This window comes from Sycon ciliatum, chromosome 3 (assembly GCF_964019385.1).
Source record: "Sycon ciliatum chromosome 3, ocSycCili1.1, whole genome shotgun sequence".
NCBI lineage: Eukaryota > Metazoa > Porifera > Calcarea > Leucosolenida > Sycettidae > Sycon > Sycon ciliatum.
In genome coordinates, this window is record NC_088645.1 from 26,533,984 (window position 1) to 26,552,826 (window position 18,843).

Here is an 18,843-nt window from a genome sequence, read left to right on the forward strand (position 1 = left end):
CCTCGATTGAAAATCCTCAGGTTTTGGTGGAACATGTACCGAGTCATTCAGCTCGTAGCATGGTCATCAGAATGGAAGCCATGTTAACCATTCCCTTCACCTTCCCCCTCCTTCCCCTTGAGTTGCTCCACATCGAGCAGCATGACCTTCAATGCTCAAGGTGACCCTTGCCCTTCAAGGTAACACCAATTGGTTCCATGCTTTGATTATCTGCGACAAGGACTCATTCCGGATCTGCTTTCCCCTTTCCTGCACACGTGTCACTGTTGGAAAAACTGCGAACGGAACCACGGAAATGTCTACGGAGCGCTTCTCCATCGAGACTGCTCCATGTATATCAGGCTTAGGTCGATATTTGCTTTGGTTGACTCACATGTAGTTGCGATATAGATTTTGAGGGTTGAGTTCGTCGAAGTAGTACTAGTTATAATTGTCTATAATGTATCTGTTTGTGTGCTGGTGTGGCGTGCGTGCATTTTGCTCTGTACTAATTTGCAGTTACTTTTATGGATCCAACGGCTATCACGGGTACGTTCTAGTCTGTCGTTTGCCTTGCTCTGCACTTGTACTGAGTGCACCAATGACTGCACAGAATTTTGAAAGCACACTATAATCAACGGAAACAAGGAAACAGCAGAGCACAAGTTGGACTCCACCAACTAAACCAGGTTTTGAACAGTCCTTGTTTAAAACTAGTATAGTATCTGGCAATTATTAGATTACCCTAATTCAGAACATGGACCTCGCAATGCTCGAGCTTTCAGCACTCCACACACTGGCGCAGCCACTCTCAATCGAGAATTGGAACTCGTTACCCCGCCCGGACCTTGTCTCCGTCAGGACTTCTTCGGAATTGGAACGCATTCTCCACATCATGGCTCTCCAGGAATGGATGTGCTGATAGGCACAATTAACGATCTGTCTACCACTATCTCCACTCTAACTGCGGAAGGGGTCTCTCAGCAAACAGACAGAGATCGAGTCATAGCATGCATAAAGACAACAGTTGATGAAGTCACAGCAGTAGTTCTCCAACTCGAAGAGGGAGCGAGTCGATAGCTGCAGATTGTAACACCCCCAACCGGCGCAACCGTGAACATCCCTGGGGACCCTATACCCGCCCGATGATATACTCCAGAGTGGGATTGCATGGTACACGTTTTTTTTAGAGTACATAAACTACTCCGTGAATAAGATAAATAACGAAACAATATTGTAACATTGAAAAATGTGACCACAAGTTATGCGATCGAGTCCGTCAACTAAACCAGATGTTGAACAGTCAGACGTGCATAATCTATCACATAACAAGGAGTACTGAGACATTCCACGGCGTGAAAATCAGCTTGAGCACTCCTGGATAGAGATAGCCAGCGGCCTTCCAACTTGGAAGGTTCATGGATATTAGTGCAAATTCTAGTCTGAAAGGTTAGCTCCATCAAGTTGATCCCAAACTGCACATGATTCAAAGTCGTCATGGAATGCTTGGTTGGTGTGATAACGGTACATCAAGACCAGATAGAACGGTCAAACCACAATTCGAAAACGCAAAGCCGCCACCAACCGACTTCGGAGGCTGAATATTATCAGAGATGAAAAATTAATATGAAGGCGAAGCGGGAAAGACCTGTAGCAAACCAAGTCGGACTGTTCAAAATTTTGGACTCGATTGCATAACTTCGATTAACTTGGGCCCATATTCTTCCATGTTATAATATTTTCCTTGGCTCATCATCAGAGTTCTTGACAAAATGAATAACTTGGTGCTAATAGAAGAAAAGAAAAAATAACACCCAAAAGCGTTACAGGTAAATACAAACAGAAGAAAATATTACCAGTAAATATCATCAACCATATAACGCTAAATTTGCATTTAATAATTATTTAAATGATAGCAAAAACCGAGTGAAAGAAAGAAAAATACAAACAAAAACAAAATATACTGAAAACATGATTAAAAGGAGAATCATTTCAGGCCAGTGCACACTCCACAGCGACCAGGTCGGCTGAACAATGCTGAACGATGGCAGAATTGCGTGTCTATGACCAAGTATGGCTGCTGTTGTTGAACGGATGAGGGCGAAACCCAGCTTTGCCCCGAGAAGAAAAAGGGTCGAAGAGAAAGGCAGAAGTGATTTCTCCGGATTTCTCCAAAGCTTCAGCCAAAATCCCGCGAATTGGGCAGCCTTGCCTTGCCTTGCCCACCAGTGCAGCTGAGGACAATGGGCAACTTTTTTTTTTGGAGTCACCTTGTTCAAACGCACGTACGTGCACTTACATGGATCGCCAGTTTATCTACATTACATCATTTCCATCTTTAGCTCAAGACACCGCTGATCTCGGTGTAGGTTTTCTAACCGGGACTTTCCCTGAAAGTTCAGGGAAATCACGTTGTTCTTGACCTACGAAATCTGCCATTTGGGCGCGGGGCACGCCAGAAATCTGCCCTTGTAGGCCGATTGCTGGTCACTCCAAGTGACCTTGACGATATGCTCGACGGTAATTCCTTGCACTCCGCAGTCTATGTCGAGCATCAGCATTTGAACTAGCCATGGTTACAGTTGAACCATGTTCGTATTGGGGTATGTCAGTGTAAAACAATTGCATACCTGTTCTTACTGGAAGAGAAAACATCCTAAAGGATTTCTTGCTAACGCAATACTGCTAGCGCTATAACCAAAGTCTCTTCCAGTATAATACCTAAGGTCGAAATGAATATGGGCGAAGATTCACTGGTATACAAATCGAGCTGAAGCCGTCGTTTCTATTACCAGTGAATATTAGGCCATATTCACGAGGCTGAAGGCAGTATCATGCAGATTTAAACCTCTCCATATTCATCCTTCATGTACATGTACATGTACGCAGAACTAACGGAAGTCGTAGTTTCTTCACTATCCCAAACCGACTGGCATGTTCTTGCATGGATCTGAGAGCGATGGGCTACTTGTTGGGAACTATCGTGTTCGCGCACTGGTGCATGTGCCACGGGAGGTGAAGACCTTGGAGAACACGCTCCCGCCAATCGACCTGGAAAACACGCTTGTGCTTGACGGGAGTCAATAATAGTCCGTTTCCATGCGTAGATTTGGCCTATCCGCAAGCATCGTGCCAATCCTGGAGTCGGTTATATATACAGCAGCGAGCCAAGTGATTCTACCCTCAATTATTTCCTTATCAGGCAGCGCACCAGAGGTGTTGTGTGCCCTAGGAACGTTCTACGCTTAAGTCCGTAAACAAGACTTTTCTGAGTACAAACGCAATTCCTTGCTTGCTGCTCGATCCGCCATCCATCTACATGTCGAGCGTCCAAAACCTTTTTTGCTCGCAGGAACTATGAAGATGCTCAATGTCCCAAAGTGTTTTCCGATAGCTGGTCACCTGCAGATCCAGCGGCCAGCAAGGAAGTCCGTTTGTATTCAGAAAAATCCTTGTTCCGGAAGTTGGCGTAGAACTTGTCTAGGGCACTCGCCAGCTCCAGTGCGCTGCCAGAAGAGAAATCAAGCGCAGCACGAAGCAATGCTCTCTTTGCAGTAAGTATCGAAAAGTGGTGAATGTAACTGGCGAATATCGAGCAACATTCACCACTTACGTAGATGGGCAATTGCATGTGGGTGGATATGGAATGAGGTATCAGAAGCATTGCATGTGGGTGGATATGGAATGAGGTATAAGAAACATTTTCATGTGCATGTACATGTTTAATGCTTCTTACCTCCTCCATCATGGTCCTTTCCAAATAGCGCATCAAAAAACGATCGTGATCGTGTGCATTGTGACGTGTCCAGAAGCCATTATTCCAGGTCATGAAGCACCCGATTTCATCATTGGTCTTGAAGAACAATTCAAAAACGGCACACAAAACTTCAGTCACTTTAGCATCAACTGTCGCACGGAATAATGTTGGTGGCGCAAGGAACAGCTTGTCGTATGGAGTGACAAGTGATTACCTCTGCATTTCCTTGTCAGAGTCAACAATACAGGGTTGGGGTAGTGGTAGAGCAGAGTTTGTTGATTAGACGTTGTGGAGGGGCGAGCGTAGCTAAGCACGTGTGAGTTTGGACGTGTTTCAGCGTAGTGGTTTGGAAACATTCAAAGATATGATGTACATGTAGGGATGAACAACTGAAAAATAGTTTACGGACACATGTACAATATTTAAATGGGTGGCGTTGTGACTGATGAAGTGCTTGTATGCTTCAATTTCAGTCGTGAGTCAAATCGGTCATGTTTGCATTGACTCTTCTACGCACATGCCAAAGTCTACATGCCTCCGGACAAGCAAGACAGCAACAGGCTTTGAGGACGACCAGTTTAGAATAAAATATTACATTGGAATTTTAGAAACCAACAACTCTGAAAAAGACCTAGCTCCGAATACAAACTTCCAGGCCAGAGAAGCATGCGCAGTCAGCTGGCTACGCTACTCGTACAACAAAACACGTGATATATATGGATGCAGGTGTCGTGTCATCGCACATGTAAGAGCGAGAAAAGAATTGTTTAGCACGTGTCGCACACAGCAGAAACTACAGTACAGTGTACTGCAATGGAAGGAAGTGAATCATGCCATGACAATAATAATACAATGCATTTCAGGGAGTGCAACATACATTCTGAACAGTCAGTTGGCAGGAAGACACGAGTTCCGATGCGAGAAGCAAAACCTTTCCTACTCAACACTATTACTGTTTCCATTTTATGCCATTGGCAGCCAACATGAGACATTCACAGTGAAAACACAGAACTACCAACTTTTATGGTAGACACGAAACACTGTTTTACTTCAAAATGGTGAAAAGCCATAAATGTTGTTCACGTTGTACGAAATCATACAAAGTGCCGCTACTGGTGGGGTAGGATGATACAATTACCTCTAATCACGCCTTTTTTGGTTCAATGGCGTACTAATGTGGACATGAATACGTTGTATGCCATATGTGGGCCTGCCTATGTTACTTTACATCTCGCAACCAACACGACACATGTGACCAGCGGTAAGTGTAGTTTGATTTCTCTAAAATCTACTGCATACTTTTTTATAGAGGGATTTCAAGCTCTAAATAAATTTGATATGGAGCATGTTTAACACTTCATGGTGGTGATTGCGCCATTGCAAGTCGAATTGGTTTGGTAATTTCGAGGTGCTAGGCGAAGTTGAAACCGTTATGGTTGAAATGGCGATTAAGAAATAAACTAAACGCAATATACTGAGTCAGCACAAGTGTCATTGCTCCATAGCCGACCTTCACAGTCAATGGTTGTACACATGCCACCTCTAAACTCCACCGTGTGTTTATCCGTGGAAACAGGGCAAAATCAAACTCCCTCACCCATCCAAACCGAAAGCACTCTTGCATTGCGACTTTCCTCCAAACATTGGCGTACATGTATGAGACTCGCAAGGACCATGTCTGGAAATGATTAAATATGTGTGCAGGTCTATTTCTCTCACGGTTGCAGAATCATCTCTTCTGGAATTGCCTTTGTACTTCCTCCTCGTCATCGAAATTGTCGCAGTTTGACTAGTGACTTGTCACTTGTTACTGACAACTCCATAAGCTAAGCCATTCAAAACTTATTACAGAGTATGATAGTCTGAAGACTAGAGCAAAGTTCCAGGACAGTTGGACTGAGAGTGTTCATGCAGAGATGAAGTCCTCGTCGTCGCTGATGTCAATGGACGCAAAAATATCGTTCCAAAATATTTCAAGGAAGGTTGAAAAGTTGGTTGCGCCTCATCTCAAACGCTTTGACTTTCTCCGACAGGACAAGAGCTGCTATGCTTGTCGTCTGCTAGCTCTCGACGATTTCTACTTCACCACCAATGAAGCCTAGTAAGAATACACGATCGTTGCGAGGACCGTGAGTTGATTACCGTCGGCGGAATCACCTCGATCTTGAAATGAACTTTTTTTAGCCGTGGCATGCTCATTTATTTTAGCTGTGTGGTCACAGTTCATGCAGGTAAGTGTTCTATCGGTACATCATGTCCAGCGCGCCCTCTTTGTCAGCATCACTGGTACGGCACCTGCGCGTGCATCACCAGCACTACGTGTAGAGTCTACACGGCTCTTGCAGGTACAATCATGTACTGAGTGTCCCAGCCAGAGCGACAAATTTTATCGCTGTTGCAGGCATTTAGTTTGCTGACCCCTCGATGTTTCTCCAAGCGCTGCCACTTGTTCCACGTAGTAATTCTCACCCCAGCTAAGGTAAAACAGTGATGAGTCTTGAGTGAATGGCCATAAGCACGAGAAAATTGCAGGCTGCAACGCCTGACTAATCTCAGCGAGTCGAAATTACCATCGCAGCGACATCAGCGAAGAAATTGTGTCTAATTCAAAAATTCCAGCTTCCAATAACAGGAAATAGAACTTTGCCGTCACCCTATACTGATGACTATCGCCTATGTCCGATTCCTTGCCTCTGGAACGAGTGCTGGTGAGTAAATACCCCGTTTTATATCAAAAGTCAAACTGCGACAATTTCGCTGACGCGGAGGAAGTACATTTTCAATCCTTTTTATAGTAATCCTCCCAGTTCCTACTGTTTGGAGCTCAAGGGTATGAGCTTGGGTCCTCGATGTCTTAGAAAATCCCACTGCCGAGGAATTTTCGAAGGAACGTCTGATGTAAGGAGGTCTGACTCGGAACCATGAAGATATCTGATAACTATGCCATGTGTGTCCGTTTTTTGAACATTTTTTTGTCATCCCAGCAATATCAGCTACTTCAACTCTATCCTACACCACTACTGGCGGTACGTACAATATGATATGTGTTCGCGTGGTCCATATATGCTAGGTACATCCATAGAAAAGTGTTTCATTTTTTCGCCAGTCTAAAATTATCTTCATCGAGCCTAAACAGGAAGAACAAGAAAAAAAAAAAAAAAAAAAAAGGTTCTGAACAAGAATTTTTCCTCAAACCAATGAAAACAATTAAGCCTAATCCAATTTTCACCATCTGCTGCAATCGCAGATTTAGCATACGGATAATGAGATTTGTTAAGTTTCTGAACAATGTGGTGACTCCAACGCTGCATTCTTCAAGTTCATGGTGGAGAAACTATGGGTAAAGTACAGGGGGCGATATAGTGATAAATAGTATTGCAACAGAGAAAAACAAGATCCCTTCCCAAGCGAGTCAACTAAAGTTGAAGACAAATGTTTAGGAAGGCCAATGGTTTATGAATTCAAGAAGAAGGGACTTGTTTGCTTTGATCGCGGTGACCAAAAACGACGTCTCATAGGATTTTCACAAATACATTGACATATTGAAATCTCGCAGGGTCCGCGTTCTTGCTGCGGAGGTCCCATTGTACTGGTCTTCCATTTTTATCCATGCTTGCATTGGCTCACCATTGGAGGTCAAATTTGTAGATCTATAATAAATTTTCTTATTTGAACTCGGCAGTTGAGCCAACTTCATACCTCGTAACATGTTGTCCTTCTCCGATTTGCCATACTATTTCATGTGTGTGTACCAACTGTTACACCACGAATATAGTGATATTACGTGTGCCATCACATTATCACAAGTATTTCACACTGTGTCCAGTAGTCTCTAGCCATGGTCCCTGTGTTTGCGAGTATGTGGAAAAAGGAATACCTTGCTTGCGACGAAAGTGCAAGTTGACCATAGAGCTGTTTTAAATCCCCAAACTCGTTTTGTTGACAGCGCATGTATCTGTAGATAATGGAGCATTCAATGTACTGTGTTTTGTCGACTACAGCAGACAGTCAAACCTCATCGTTATACATCCTTGGCACAGTGATCGGCGCTGGTATTGGCGGGATATTAGTAACGTTGGTGGCCGTAATAGTGTATCGAAAGATGCAAAGCAAAGCGGTGCAGACTGAAGTTCCGAGTCAGACACAAAATGCAGCATACGAAGACGCTGATATTGCGGAGAGTTCCCTCACCAAAAGTGATGCTTACGGTGTTGTAGAATCCTCCCCGCAACCACAGCCTGAATATATCTGCCTTCATTAACTGATTAGGCACGTTTTTCATTCGCCTCTGTACTTTGGGCCGCTTTTCCTCAATTCTCTGATTCCGTAAAGATTCCCTCGGAATACATTATTCCATTTCTACCCTGGTGCATTTTGATTCCGGCTAGATTTTCAAAATTAACCTTTCGCATTTCCTCACACTGTCGCATTCTGTACCATTTTCATATCATACCTCCCCAGACGCATTGTGTTCCTTAGGGTCGTTTTTCCGGGAATGTGCAAGAATAGTTCACCTATCTTTCTATTTCAGCTTTCTTTCGTTGCAGTTCACATATATGCTTCAAACTAACATTATCCTTAGGGGAACCCACAGCTCTTCCTTAGCGAGCCTCATTGTAACACTAAAACTATTCACCCTATACGTACAAGAGATCTCCTGTATTCATCCTCTGCATTAATAATTAATAATATGTCCCACGGATCGCCGAAGTCGCACCAACCTCTTCTTCACATTGTACCGCTGGCTTTTATCTAGGGCTATACGTGATGAATTAGTACGTACTGTTCTCACTGAAGTGATTTGTAATGTTGTTCTCTCTACAACATTCTCCTTTTAACTGCATGCACCTCCTCGCCTCGTCCTTATCTCTGATATTTTGTTCACAGAACACCTCCAAGTATCTCAATTTCAGATGTGTTTCGTCCATGTAAGGCCAATGATTCATCGCGCTGCTAACACATAAAGCTGTGTGAGTATTTTTGCTTTCGTTAGTGTTTTCTTCTAAAATGATGCTCATGGTGGGATAAGACAGTGGACAGTGGGTGGGTTTACTTTCGTTCAGCATGTGCTGGTTATTGATATCAGTATTACACAATTCTACCTTACCTGTGGTGTATAATAATATATGAGGCCAGAGTTGATATCAGTGCAAAGTATATTAGACTAAAGGGACATGTGGCTAGCATACGACCAGAACAGATTTAATTCGCGTGCACAGCCAGCAGTGGAGGATACACAGAAACGGAAATATCTCTCCATTTTTGTCAGATGTTGATGATGTGCGAGTGGTTCATGTATCTGATCAAGTGGTTTGTGTAGGAAAGTATGTAAAGGACACAACCTACAACAAGGATGAACACTACCAGTCATCTGGTTGCACCACTGGGCATTTTAGCCTATTGCCAGACTTGAGTTCCAGATTAGCATTTGTAACTACAGCTGTACTCTAGGATACAAACCAAGCAAGCAAAACAGACTAGAACCTTTACGGCGCTTTAACACTGGAAAAAATGTAAACGTACACGCCAACTATCCTAACAGCCAGCGCTTTCGACAAATCTCATCAGCCGAGGGGACTAGAATGGTTTGAGCTACTTAAAGTACGAATCATATCAGAGAATATCCAAGTATGTGTGGAATTTGATGTCTCCGATTTGGCTGAAAATTTGCAGTAAGGCTCCTTTTGGAGCCTGGATCGACTTTGCAAATCCAGCGAGAAGGGTTCTGAAGAGAACCTTGCAACTTGCATACCCCTCGTAAATGGCCGAAAACTCACATCATTTGTGGTCTACAAACGAGTCACGCCACAACGTACATGAACAAGCTACGAATAAAACTCCATCAAGCCAACTGTGGTTCACCATGGAAGAGTTCCTGGAGCAGTGCCACTTAGCCACGCAAGCATCCCAGAAGACGAGGGCCATCACCCCCTAAAGCCACACGTGATCGTCTTGAAAATAGCCAAGTTACAAGCGCTGATACAACAGCCAGCTATGTCCCCGATTAGCAAAAACTTTACACCGGCAGATAGTAGAACACCTCTTCTAGCAGTGACGATATGTCCCCCATTTTCGTTTTTAGGTGTTCTTGAAATAAACTTTTTTGAATTTTTCAACTCCACCAACTTTAAACACGTCCAAGGTTGACACTGGCCACAAGTCTGGTTGCTCAGCTGAATAAGCTGGGTGTGCCAATGAAGACCATGGAAGACCTTTCCAGGTGCCGACAACAAGCAGCAGACAAGACAGACTGGAGGAAACTGTGCAGCTCGACACCCGGCGAGAAATCGGTATCAGCAGCTACTACACCTAGCTGATGATGCTCACAAGACAGAAGCGGAAAAAACACTGAATTTCTTTATTTAGTGCTCTACTACGCGAAATGTGCTATTATTATTATTATTATTAAATTCATACCTTCGCAAATAAACTCGCCCCTTCGCGACGTCTCCTCGGCAATTTCTGCTCCAGCACTACTCCTACTGGCGCAGAACTAAGTGTATTGTGGACTCTGACAAGGAAAAGCAGCCATGATCACTTGTAACTCCAAATTAAAAACCTTCTTCTTCCACCTTCAGAATTTTTGGGCGAGTGTTGATGCAAAAGTGACTTGAGGCCTGAGCGAAGACCCTTAATTTTAGTGCAAGAGGCACTGTGAAATCATGTGCCCCATGAAGTGGAGTGACGCGTCCGGCAACACGACACGAAACAATCGATCACGATCGTGCATGGCCCGCTACTCTGAACTACTGGTATCTCATACAAAACTGTCCGAAAGTAGCTTTTAATTTCTATAACTGTAGACTCCAGGGGTCAGTGATAGATGGTAACCTGTCCGTATGAACACAATTCCCACTCAGCTGTACTTTGACTTGTGTTCCTGGGGCGCATTGAACAATTGATCCTGCCACTGTTTTCAAAACGTTCAACGTTCAAATCTCAACTTGCGCAACTTTCTAGCGCACTTCCTCATTTTTCGTGTGCCTTCACTCTCCGTTTACTCCTTTCCAGAGTAGCAATAGATCTACGGTACTTCCTCCGGAAACAAACACTTCGTGACTTTTTCACTTATTTCCGCTGTTGTTCTGGTAAGCGGACAGTCATCGCAAGGCAAAGCTGGCGTGCTGGAAACCAAGGGAAGCGGCTATGTTTTGTACTATTGTCCACCAGGCATATTGCCAACAAAAGTTTGCGCTCACTGCTCGTCGTTGCTAGTTTATGGTTCAGAATGAGGAAGAGCAGGACAATAGAAGTGAGGAGCAAGAAGAGTGTGAAAAGGATAACAGCTAGAATTTTGAAATATGCGTCATCCCAAAGAACACAAGCCAAAGTGCGAACAGGTCGTCAAGGTGTATAAACTCCAAATGCAAATATGTGACACTCAGGAAAGCTAAAAATTTCCAAATCAAAGTCGTCGTTCAGTGGAAGATCTTGCCTTTTTCAGCAGCCTCCACTGCGATGTCTCGTTGGTAGCGTAGGAGGACAGGCGAGATCTCCTCGCAGCGGTCGTGACGTCATGGGACGACTACAACGCGGAGAGAACTGAGAAGTGTTTGGCTTTTCCTGTACAGGTAAGCGTCGTTCCGAGGCATTCTCGAGAACCAGGTTGACACCAGAGTACCAGTACCATCGCGGTCTCCACCTAGATTCTAGGGAAGGCACCAGTGTAAATCACGTACTAGTAATAGCAAAGACGACCAAGGGAGCTGAGACGCTGCTCCGTGACGTGCGAAAACGAGTCGATCCACCTGCACTTTGGTTGGTTCCAGCCGTGATGAATCGAGCGATGGCGACGCAGTCTGAGACTCTATTCCCATCAATTGATTTTGTAGGTATTGTCCATTGAGCATCTTGAAGTGTTTCTCTTCCATTAGAACACTTTTTTTGAGGACAGTAATCCCTTGAAACGTCATGAGAAAAAGTCACGAAGTGTTTGTTTGCGGAGGACGTAGTTGTGTTATGTGCATTCGGTTATTCGTTCACTGAAGTGATGCAGGATGCGTGCATGCAACAGGTTACATTCACGGTGCAAAGTAGCAATTCAGAGTAGGAAAGGGTTTAGAGTTTGTTGTCAATTTTTTTGGTAGCTTTTGGCATCTGTTTAGGCACAAGGACTCCCTCATGCTAGGTTCTGATGTTAGCAACTTACTGCCTCCGGAAATAAAAACTTCGTAAATTTTTTCATTACTTTTCGCTGCTGTTATTTCGCTCTTTCTCACTGGTTCTGTCACCCTGAAACACTGATATGACATTTTGAAATCGTAGGAAAGCATAATTCATATTCTGGAGAGCCGACAGTCGTCGCAGAGCAAGGGTGTTGACGTTGCAAACAAAGCAAAGCGCATGTCTTTTTTTAATTTTCGTCCACCAAACGCAATGAGAAGAAACGCACTGCGCTCACTGCTCTTCGTTGCTATGTTTTAGTTCAGAACTTAACAGAGCAGGACAATGGAACCTAGGAGCAAGAAGAGTGGAAAATGAATAGCAATAGCAGCTAGCGTTTTGAAATCTTCGCCATCCCCGTAACGCCTGTCGGCATGCGAACAGATCGGCACGATGTCAAAAATATAAAACGATGTCAAAACTATAAAACGATGTCAAAACTATAAAACGCAGCAGAGCAAGATGAACAAGTTCAAAATAGAAGTCAACGCTCAGCCACTGCAGAGCCCAGATCTCAGCGTGGATGATGTCGCCTTTTCCAGCAGCCTCGACGATGTGTCCTTGGTCGCAAAGGAGAACAGGCGAGATCTGATCGGGGCAGTCGGGAAGTGCTGGAACGACTATGATATCCCTCGGAGGAAATTTGAAATGTTTGGCTCTGCCTGTGTTTGTCCTCGAGTGAGAGCGGAGGCGGTAATGAGTACCAGCGCTGCAGCGGTACCGTGGTCTCCGCCGAGATGTTGGAGAAGGCATTCAGGTAACAACTAAGCCGATCAGGGACGCGGAGAAGCTTCTTCGCGGCATACGACATCGCGTCGATCGACCTGCCACTTGGACCGGTTTCAGCCATGATGAGTCGAGCGATGGCGACCCAGACCGAAACTCTACTCCCACTAATCGATCCTGATGATACTGTAGATATGTCCATTGAATGTGTTGAAGTGTATCTCTTGCAAAAGAACACTTCTTTTGAGCACAGTAACTCCTTGAAAGGTCATGTAAAACAGTCACGAAGTTTTTGTTTCCGGAGGAAGTATGAGCCTTTTTTGGCAGCTAGCTGGCCTCTGCGTACACCCCCCACACACAAGAGAAAGATACAGATCACAGTAGTAGTGTGGTCTTTGTTCACTCACGGTGGAAGATGGAAGAGCTTAGCGTAGTGTATAGATGAGCATGAAGAAGGACATGCCACCTCACGCATATACATATACACGTATGTACCAGACCAACATGATGCAAAAGTGAACCCCCGTGGCGAATTGGGCCGCCGGATAATTAACCAGCCCGAAGCTGGCAGAAAAAACCGCAGGGCCCTGGCGGAGGCACAACACTGAGGAAAAACCGGTTAAAATAACTGTGTGAGTTGCCAGTATGATGTAAGCCAGATATGGATTGATCGAAGAAGGATAGATTTACCATCACTGTGGATAAGAGTCATACTGTAGGTTAGAGTATTGCTCGCGAATAGCAAAGTCCCTGGTTCGAGTCCCGGTGGTGTGACTGATGATTTTTTTCTTTCTTTCATATCTGGCTTGCAAGTGTTGAGTTTCGGAGAGAAAACAGCAGTACGTGGCATGTGGCCTCTAATTTCCTAAAACTTTGAAATTCTCCGTGAAGTCCAAATTTGAAATCGCAATTTGTATTTGCTCACAGTGCACATAGTTTGATGCGCTCCCCATGATATCAAGCGAATGGCCTAGGGCCCTCTTGATTGGTGTCAGTTGCCAGTATGATGCACGCCAGATATGGATTGATCGAAAAAGGATAGATTTATCATCCCTGTTGATAAGAGTCATACTGTAGCTCAGTTGTTTAGAGCATTGCTCACGAGTAGCAAGGTCGCTGGTTCGAGTCCCGGTGGTGTGACTGACGATTTTTTTCTTTTTTTCCTTTCATATCTGGCTTGCAAGTGTTGAGATTCGGAGAGAAAAGAGCAGTACGTGGCCTGTGGCCTCTAATTTCCTAAAACTGTGAAATTCTCTGAAGTCCAAATTTAAAATTGGAATAACCCCATAAGATAAATGAACAAAACGTAGCCTGCAGGACCTATCCCGAAGTGAGAATAAAGGGGAGGATGGGTGGGAAACTACAACAAAAAGAGAAAGACCACGATGAAGAGAAAAGTTTGAGAACACTGACAAAAAAACAGCTGACGCAATCCTGGTGCCGTAACTATGGTGAAAATGCAGGTGAAAATATACATTTTTCATTTCATTCGCTACGCTCAGCCAACGAAAAATAACGTTTTTGCCAGCTCGCTGGCCTCTGCGTACACCACAGACACACCCAAACACAACAGAAAGATACAGATCACAGTAGTAGTGTGGTCCTTGTTCACTCACGACGAAATAGATAGCTTACCCGACAATCACTGGTGCAGTATCGTGAGACACCGACAGCATGTCCTTGAGGGAATCCTCCACATACATGTTCTTATATGTGGATGACTTCCAACACCCTTGCCGCTGAAGAAGGCGCTCTGGCACGCCACTGTGACACCAGCATTGGCATCTGCCGTCGCTCCCCCCCCCCCCCCCCCCCGAGCGGAGACAGTGCGTGCCATACCCTGTGGGGTCTTCACCTACGCGGGCTAGAACTGTGTGGATCAATTCGCGTGCCCAGGCGTATGTCATCTTTCCCCGCAGACATGACTGGTGGGTTGCTGTGGCGACCTTGCCAAAGAGAGGTTGAGTGGGTACCTGCCGTGCACTCTCCAAGAAACCCTCTATGACCAACGCAGGACATGGTGTAGTAGCATGCTGCTCCAGTCGGCTCACCATGACCACATCGCCCTGGCGCAACTGCTCGTTCTTGCGTTGTCGCAGGTGGAGGGACATATGCGTGCCGCAAATGGAGATATCCTGAGGCGTGAGGCGTACTAAATCCTTCCTGCGAAACAGAGCACTGAAGCCGAGGACAAACAACGCTGCGGTTTGCCAGTCCTGCAATGGGGTGGTAGGGCTAGCCAGTGTGGCGACGACCTTGTTGAACACCCCCAACCTCAAGGGTGAGCGGCGATTGATTGGTTGGGCACAAAGACGTCTTGCGGCAGTGAGCAATTGTCTCACCACGCTATGTTGTGTGGGATAATGGCAATCCGCCTTACAATGCACCTAGTGCGTTGCCGCCACAAATTGGTTTATTGGCCCCGTGGTACACTGTGACTACAATAACGATGTATAAGCACACGCTGGTGGGTGCCACTGGGAATGACGTAACTTGACACGGCACGGCCCAGTTTTCCAATCGGTGTAACGCGCGCTGGTACGCAGACGCAGTGGAGCTAGCAACATCCTTCCAAATCACTGTCCCTAGCAGGTCTGCCAGATGTTTGAGGGACGGTTGTGTCACAGCGTCCACCTTGACCCAGAACGCGGACGGGTCAAAATAGGCAGAAATACGCAACTCAGTCAGCAAAAAAACACCAACAACAACCATGGGTCCTCATTAATGGCCACCGTAAACGGGTCCCATGCATGATAGCAGCTCGTTCCGTGGGCTTCCGAGCCACAAACAAACTCGACCGCGCAGACAACAGCATCCCGTAGCACATTGTCCCCTTGGGCAAAGACATGCACAACCTAACCACTCAGTGGGGATGACCAACCCGCTCCCAGGGAGCTCCAGGCCTGCCCCTCATTGGCATGCAGATAACCTAGTGTCCCGTCGCACATTGTGCCCTTGGGAAAACACATGCACAACCTGCCCACCAGATGGGAATGACACAAACGCTCCCAGGGAGCTCACGCTCTGCCTCCCATAGGCATGCAGATCACCAAGTGTTGCACACCTTTGCTCCCAGGTAGCCTCACACACAAATGCATGCCCTCCATAGACTGTAGTGACAGCACTTCCCTAGCACTCATTTGCGCATAGGATCAAGCCCAGCCCATATAAATCTACACCATTACTTTCCAAGACAAGAAAAATCCAATAACTATGCCTCCTCCAAGGCCGGGGAACACTAACAACAAAACAACAAATATAGGGAACAAAATAGACCAAAGAACAAGAAGCGCCAAACGAGAGACAGACCAAATAAGGTAGAAGCAAGAATGTGCAGCATGCTACTAGAAGACTAAGCTGGCGCAGCATACCATTCTATGGCAAAATTGATGCTTTGGACGTGTCAAACAGAAGGGGTCAGTGTTCGAGATGGCCAACGTTCATGGGTTATGCGCCCGGCATGACGTCATCGAGCAGACCTGCATGAAGACAAATTGGAAAGGCGGCGGGTGTGGGCCAAACAGGCATGTTGGTTTGGACACATGCTTGAAAGCACCAAACGGCAAGGACGCGAGTCCGTCGCGAGAAGACAAGGGCCATTTTCCGGCATCCACACAGGCCACTACGGGGCCGACGGCCAGAAAGGGAATGCCACTACAGCGTGGCATGGTACATTGGCGAGGAACGCATAAAGGTCACCCAGCAACGCCGGCGGCGGTAGACACCAGTTGACCTCACCTTCCCAGGCTTGGGTGAAACAGTCCACAGCTACGCACCCTGGTGACCACCACTTTGAGTTGAAGCGGGGTAGCTGCGCTGATAGGTGGCTTGCAAAGCGCTCCACCGTCAAGGGGCCCTATTTGGCGTTAAAATGGCGAAATATAGATGGCTCCAACTGCCAGTCATTATCGTCAATGATTCTCGACAAGTAATCCGCTGTAACATTGAGGTCCCTCGGGACCCACTGCGCAAACAGACGTGCCTTAATCGTGGTGCAAAACCGAAATATAGCAACGGCTTGTTCCTGCAACTCAACCTTGCCGCTACCGTTGCACAGTATCCTGACTACATTCTGGTTGTCAGTGTTTATGCAGATCTGGCGTTGTGCAATGTGAGTGCGAAGTGAGACCAACGTGTACCGGACTGCGAGGAGTTCCCGCAAAGTGGAGCTACTGGTCCTGGCACTAGAGTGAAATGGCCATTCGCCTTGGGCAACCGCAACACCATCATGTAGACAGAACCCACCCCAGCCTGTGTCGCTGGCATCTGACCACGTCAGAGACATGATGCACGGCCTGCAGGTCCAGATGGGCTGTCCATGGAAACTGTGAAAATGTTGCCGCCAAAATGCAATCTCTGCCTTCACCAAAGGCGTAATAGTAGTGTAGGCGTTCCAAGACTCGGCAGAAACATCAGCGATCAGTACGTGTAGTGAACGAGTTTGGAGACCCGAGATGCTACCGAGTGCCATCCACATCGATACAATGGATCCTGCCAGTCTCGCCAGGTAACGAACCGGAATCCGCTCAGATGAACCATGCAGCCGCTCAAGAATCGCTAGTAATCCGTCAACCCTGGTTGGGGAGGCACGGATCCAGTTCTCTGTACTGTCAACTATGTGACGGAGCGTTTCGATTCTTTGCTTAGGGTGAAAGTCACTCTTAGACTCATTTACCAACCAACCCGCACATGTTAGGTCTGCCCCGACAATGTCAACCATCTGACGGGCTGCCACTAGCAAAGATGCAGTGCCCGTACCATCATCCAAAAACATGAAGATTCTGAGACCCTTGCTGCGCCAATGGGCAACAAGTGGTCGCAGGACCTTAGTGAATAAAAACGGGGCTGGTTTTAGACAAAACTGTAAAGCAGCAAACCGGAAATAGCGCACAGTGCCATCAAAAGGCCAAGAAAAACCAAGGTATTTCCTATGAGCTTCGGCCACCGAGATATGATGATACCCATCGTTCAAGTCAATTGTGAACATAAAGCACTTAGACTGAAATAACTGGCGAATGACACGAAGATCTTCAAAAGAGAAATGCATATTAGCTAGGAATTGATTAACAGTCATATTAACATAACATACCGCAGATCTAATATTAGGCGCAGCTTCCCATTTTTCTTTGGAACCACACCCAAAGGACTGACCACAACTAATGTGGCCAGTGGGGCTTCCTCAACGGCACCCGACAAACATAAATCCCGTATATGGGAGGACACAAACTCAGCATGGAAGAAAACAGAAGGGGAATTACAGATGACCTTTGGAGGAGGAAGGGCAGCGAAACACAAAAAAAATAACCACACTCAATAATCTTCAACACAAACTCTGACGCGCCAATACCACGCCAAAAACTAACACATGGCTTTAGCCGCTAGGCCTTGACAGATTATGCTAGCATAATTTTTTGCATAATTCCTACCAGAATCGAATAATCGCATAATTCGAGGCAAATGTTTCTGAACATTCAAGTGATGCTAACGCGGATCCCGCGAATATTTTATTGCATAATTGCATACGAATTCCAAAAAATTGGAATAATCCGCGTGTTCGCACCAAATTCCATACCTTTGGACATGTTCTACAAGTACAAGTACCGGTACAAGTAAATGCACCAGGAAGTGATAGGTTTACGACTCCCTTGAGAACATGTCCAATCCACTACAATCAGTGACGGTCGTAGCTAGGTCGGACGGTGCGTTGACCGCGTTGAACTTTTGTTACTACAGTACAACGCCCTCTAAAAAAATTCCCCTGTTATTTTGCACAGAGGCATTATACATTAGCAGCATATGTGAGCATAATGCGACATAATATGATAATTTTTAGCCAAAAAATAGCATAATTCTGCAATTTTTTTCAGCAATGCGAAAAGCATAATTTCACGAAAATATCAGCATAATCTGTCAAGGCCTATCAGCCGCCCATGCACACTTATCTTATTGTGGGTGCTGGGCTGGTATGAGGGCTGCTGAAGCACTAAACATGCTGGGGCCGCTGAATTGCCCATTTGCTGCTCCACCAAATCGCGGTTGGTGTTTCTGTGGACCACGCTGCTGGCTGGGGCATACTCTGGCCATGTGGCCCACCTGTCCACAGGCATAGCAGGAGACTCCCGCAGAGCCCAGAACTCTGCCTCCGTCTCTGAACGCCCCGAAGCCAGTGTTTCTTCGGCCGAACTGTGCAGGCGGTCGCGACATATACTGCTGGCTGG

At 45.9% G+C, this 18,843-nt stretch overlaps 1 protein-coding gene across 1 annotated transcript in view; it reads left to right on the top strand.

The window, feature by feature from the left end:
• LOC135811920 (uncharacterized) overlaps positions 1-8,739 on the top strand; it is a 34,377-nt gene extending 25,638 nt beyond the window's left edge. Inside the window, exons 6-8 of the mRNA XM_065325185.1 lie at positions 499-528; positions 6,721-6,762; positions 7,738-8,739. Coding sequence (XP_065181257.1) covers positions 499-528; positions 6,721-6,762; positions 7,738-7,997 — 332 coding nt within the window. The 3' untranslated portion in view covers positions 7,998-8,739. The remainder of the gene's footprint in view (positions 1-498; positions 529-6,720; positions 6,763-7,737) is intronic.
• Positions 8,740-18,843: the final 10,104 nt, after the last annotated feature.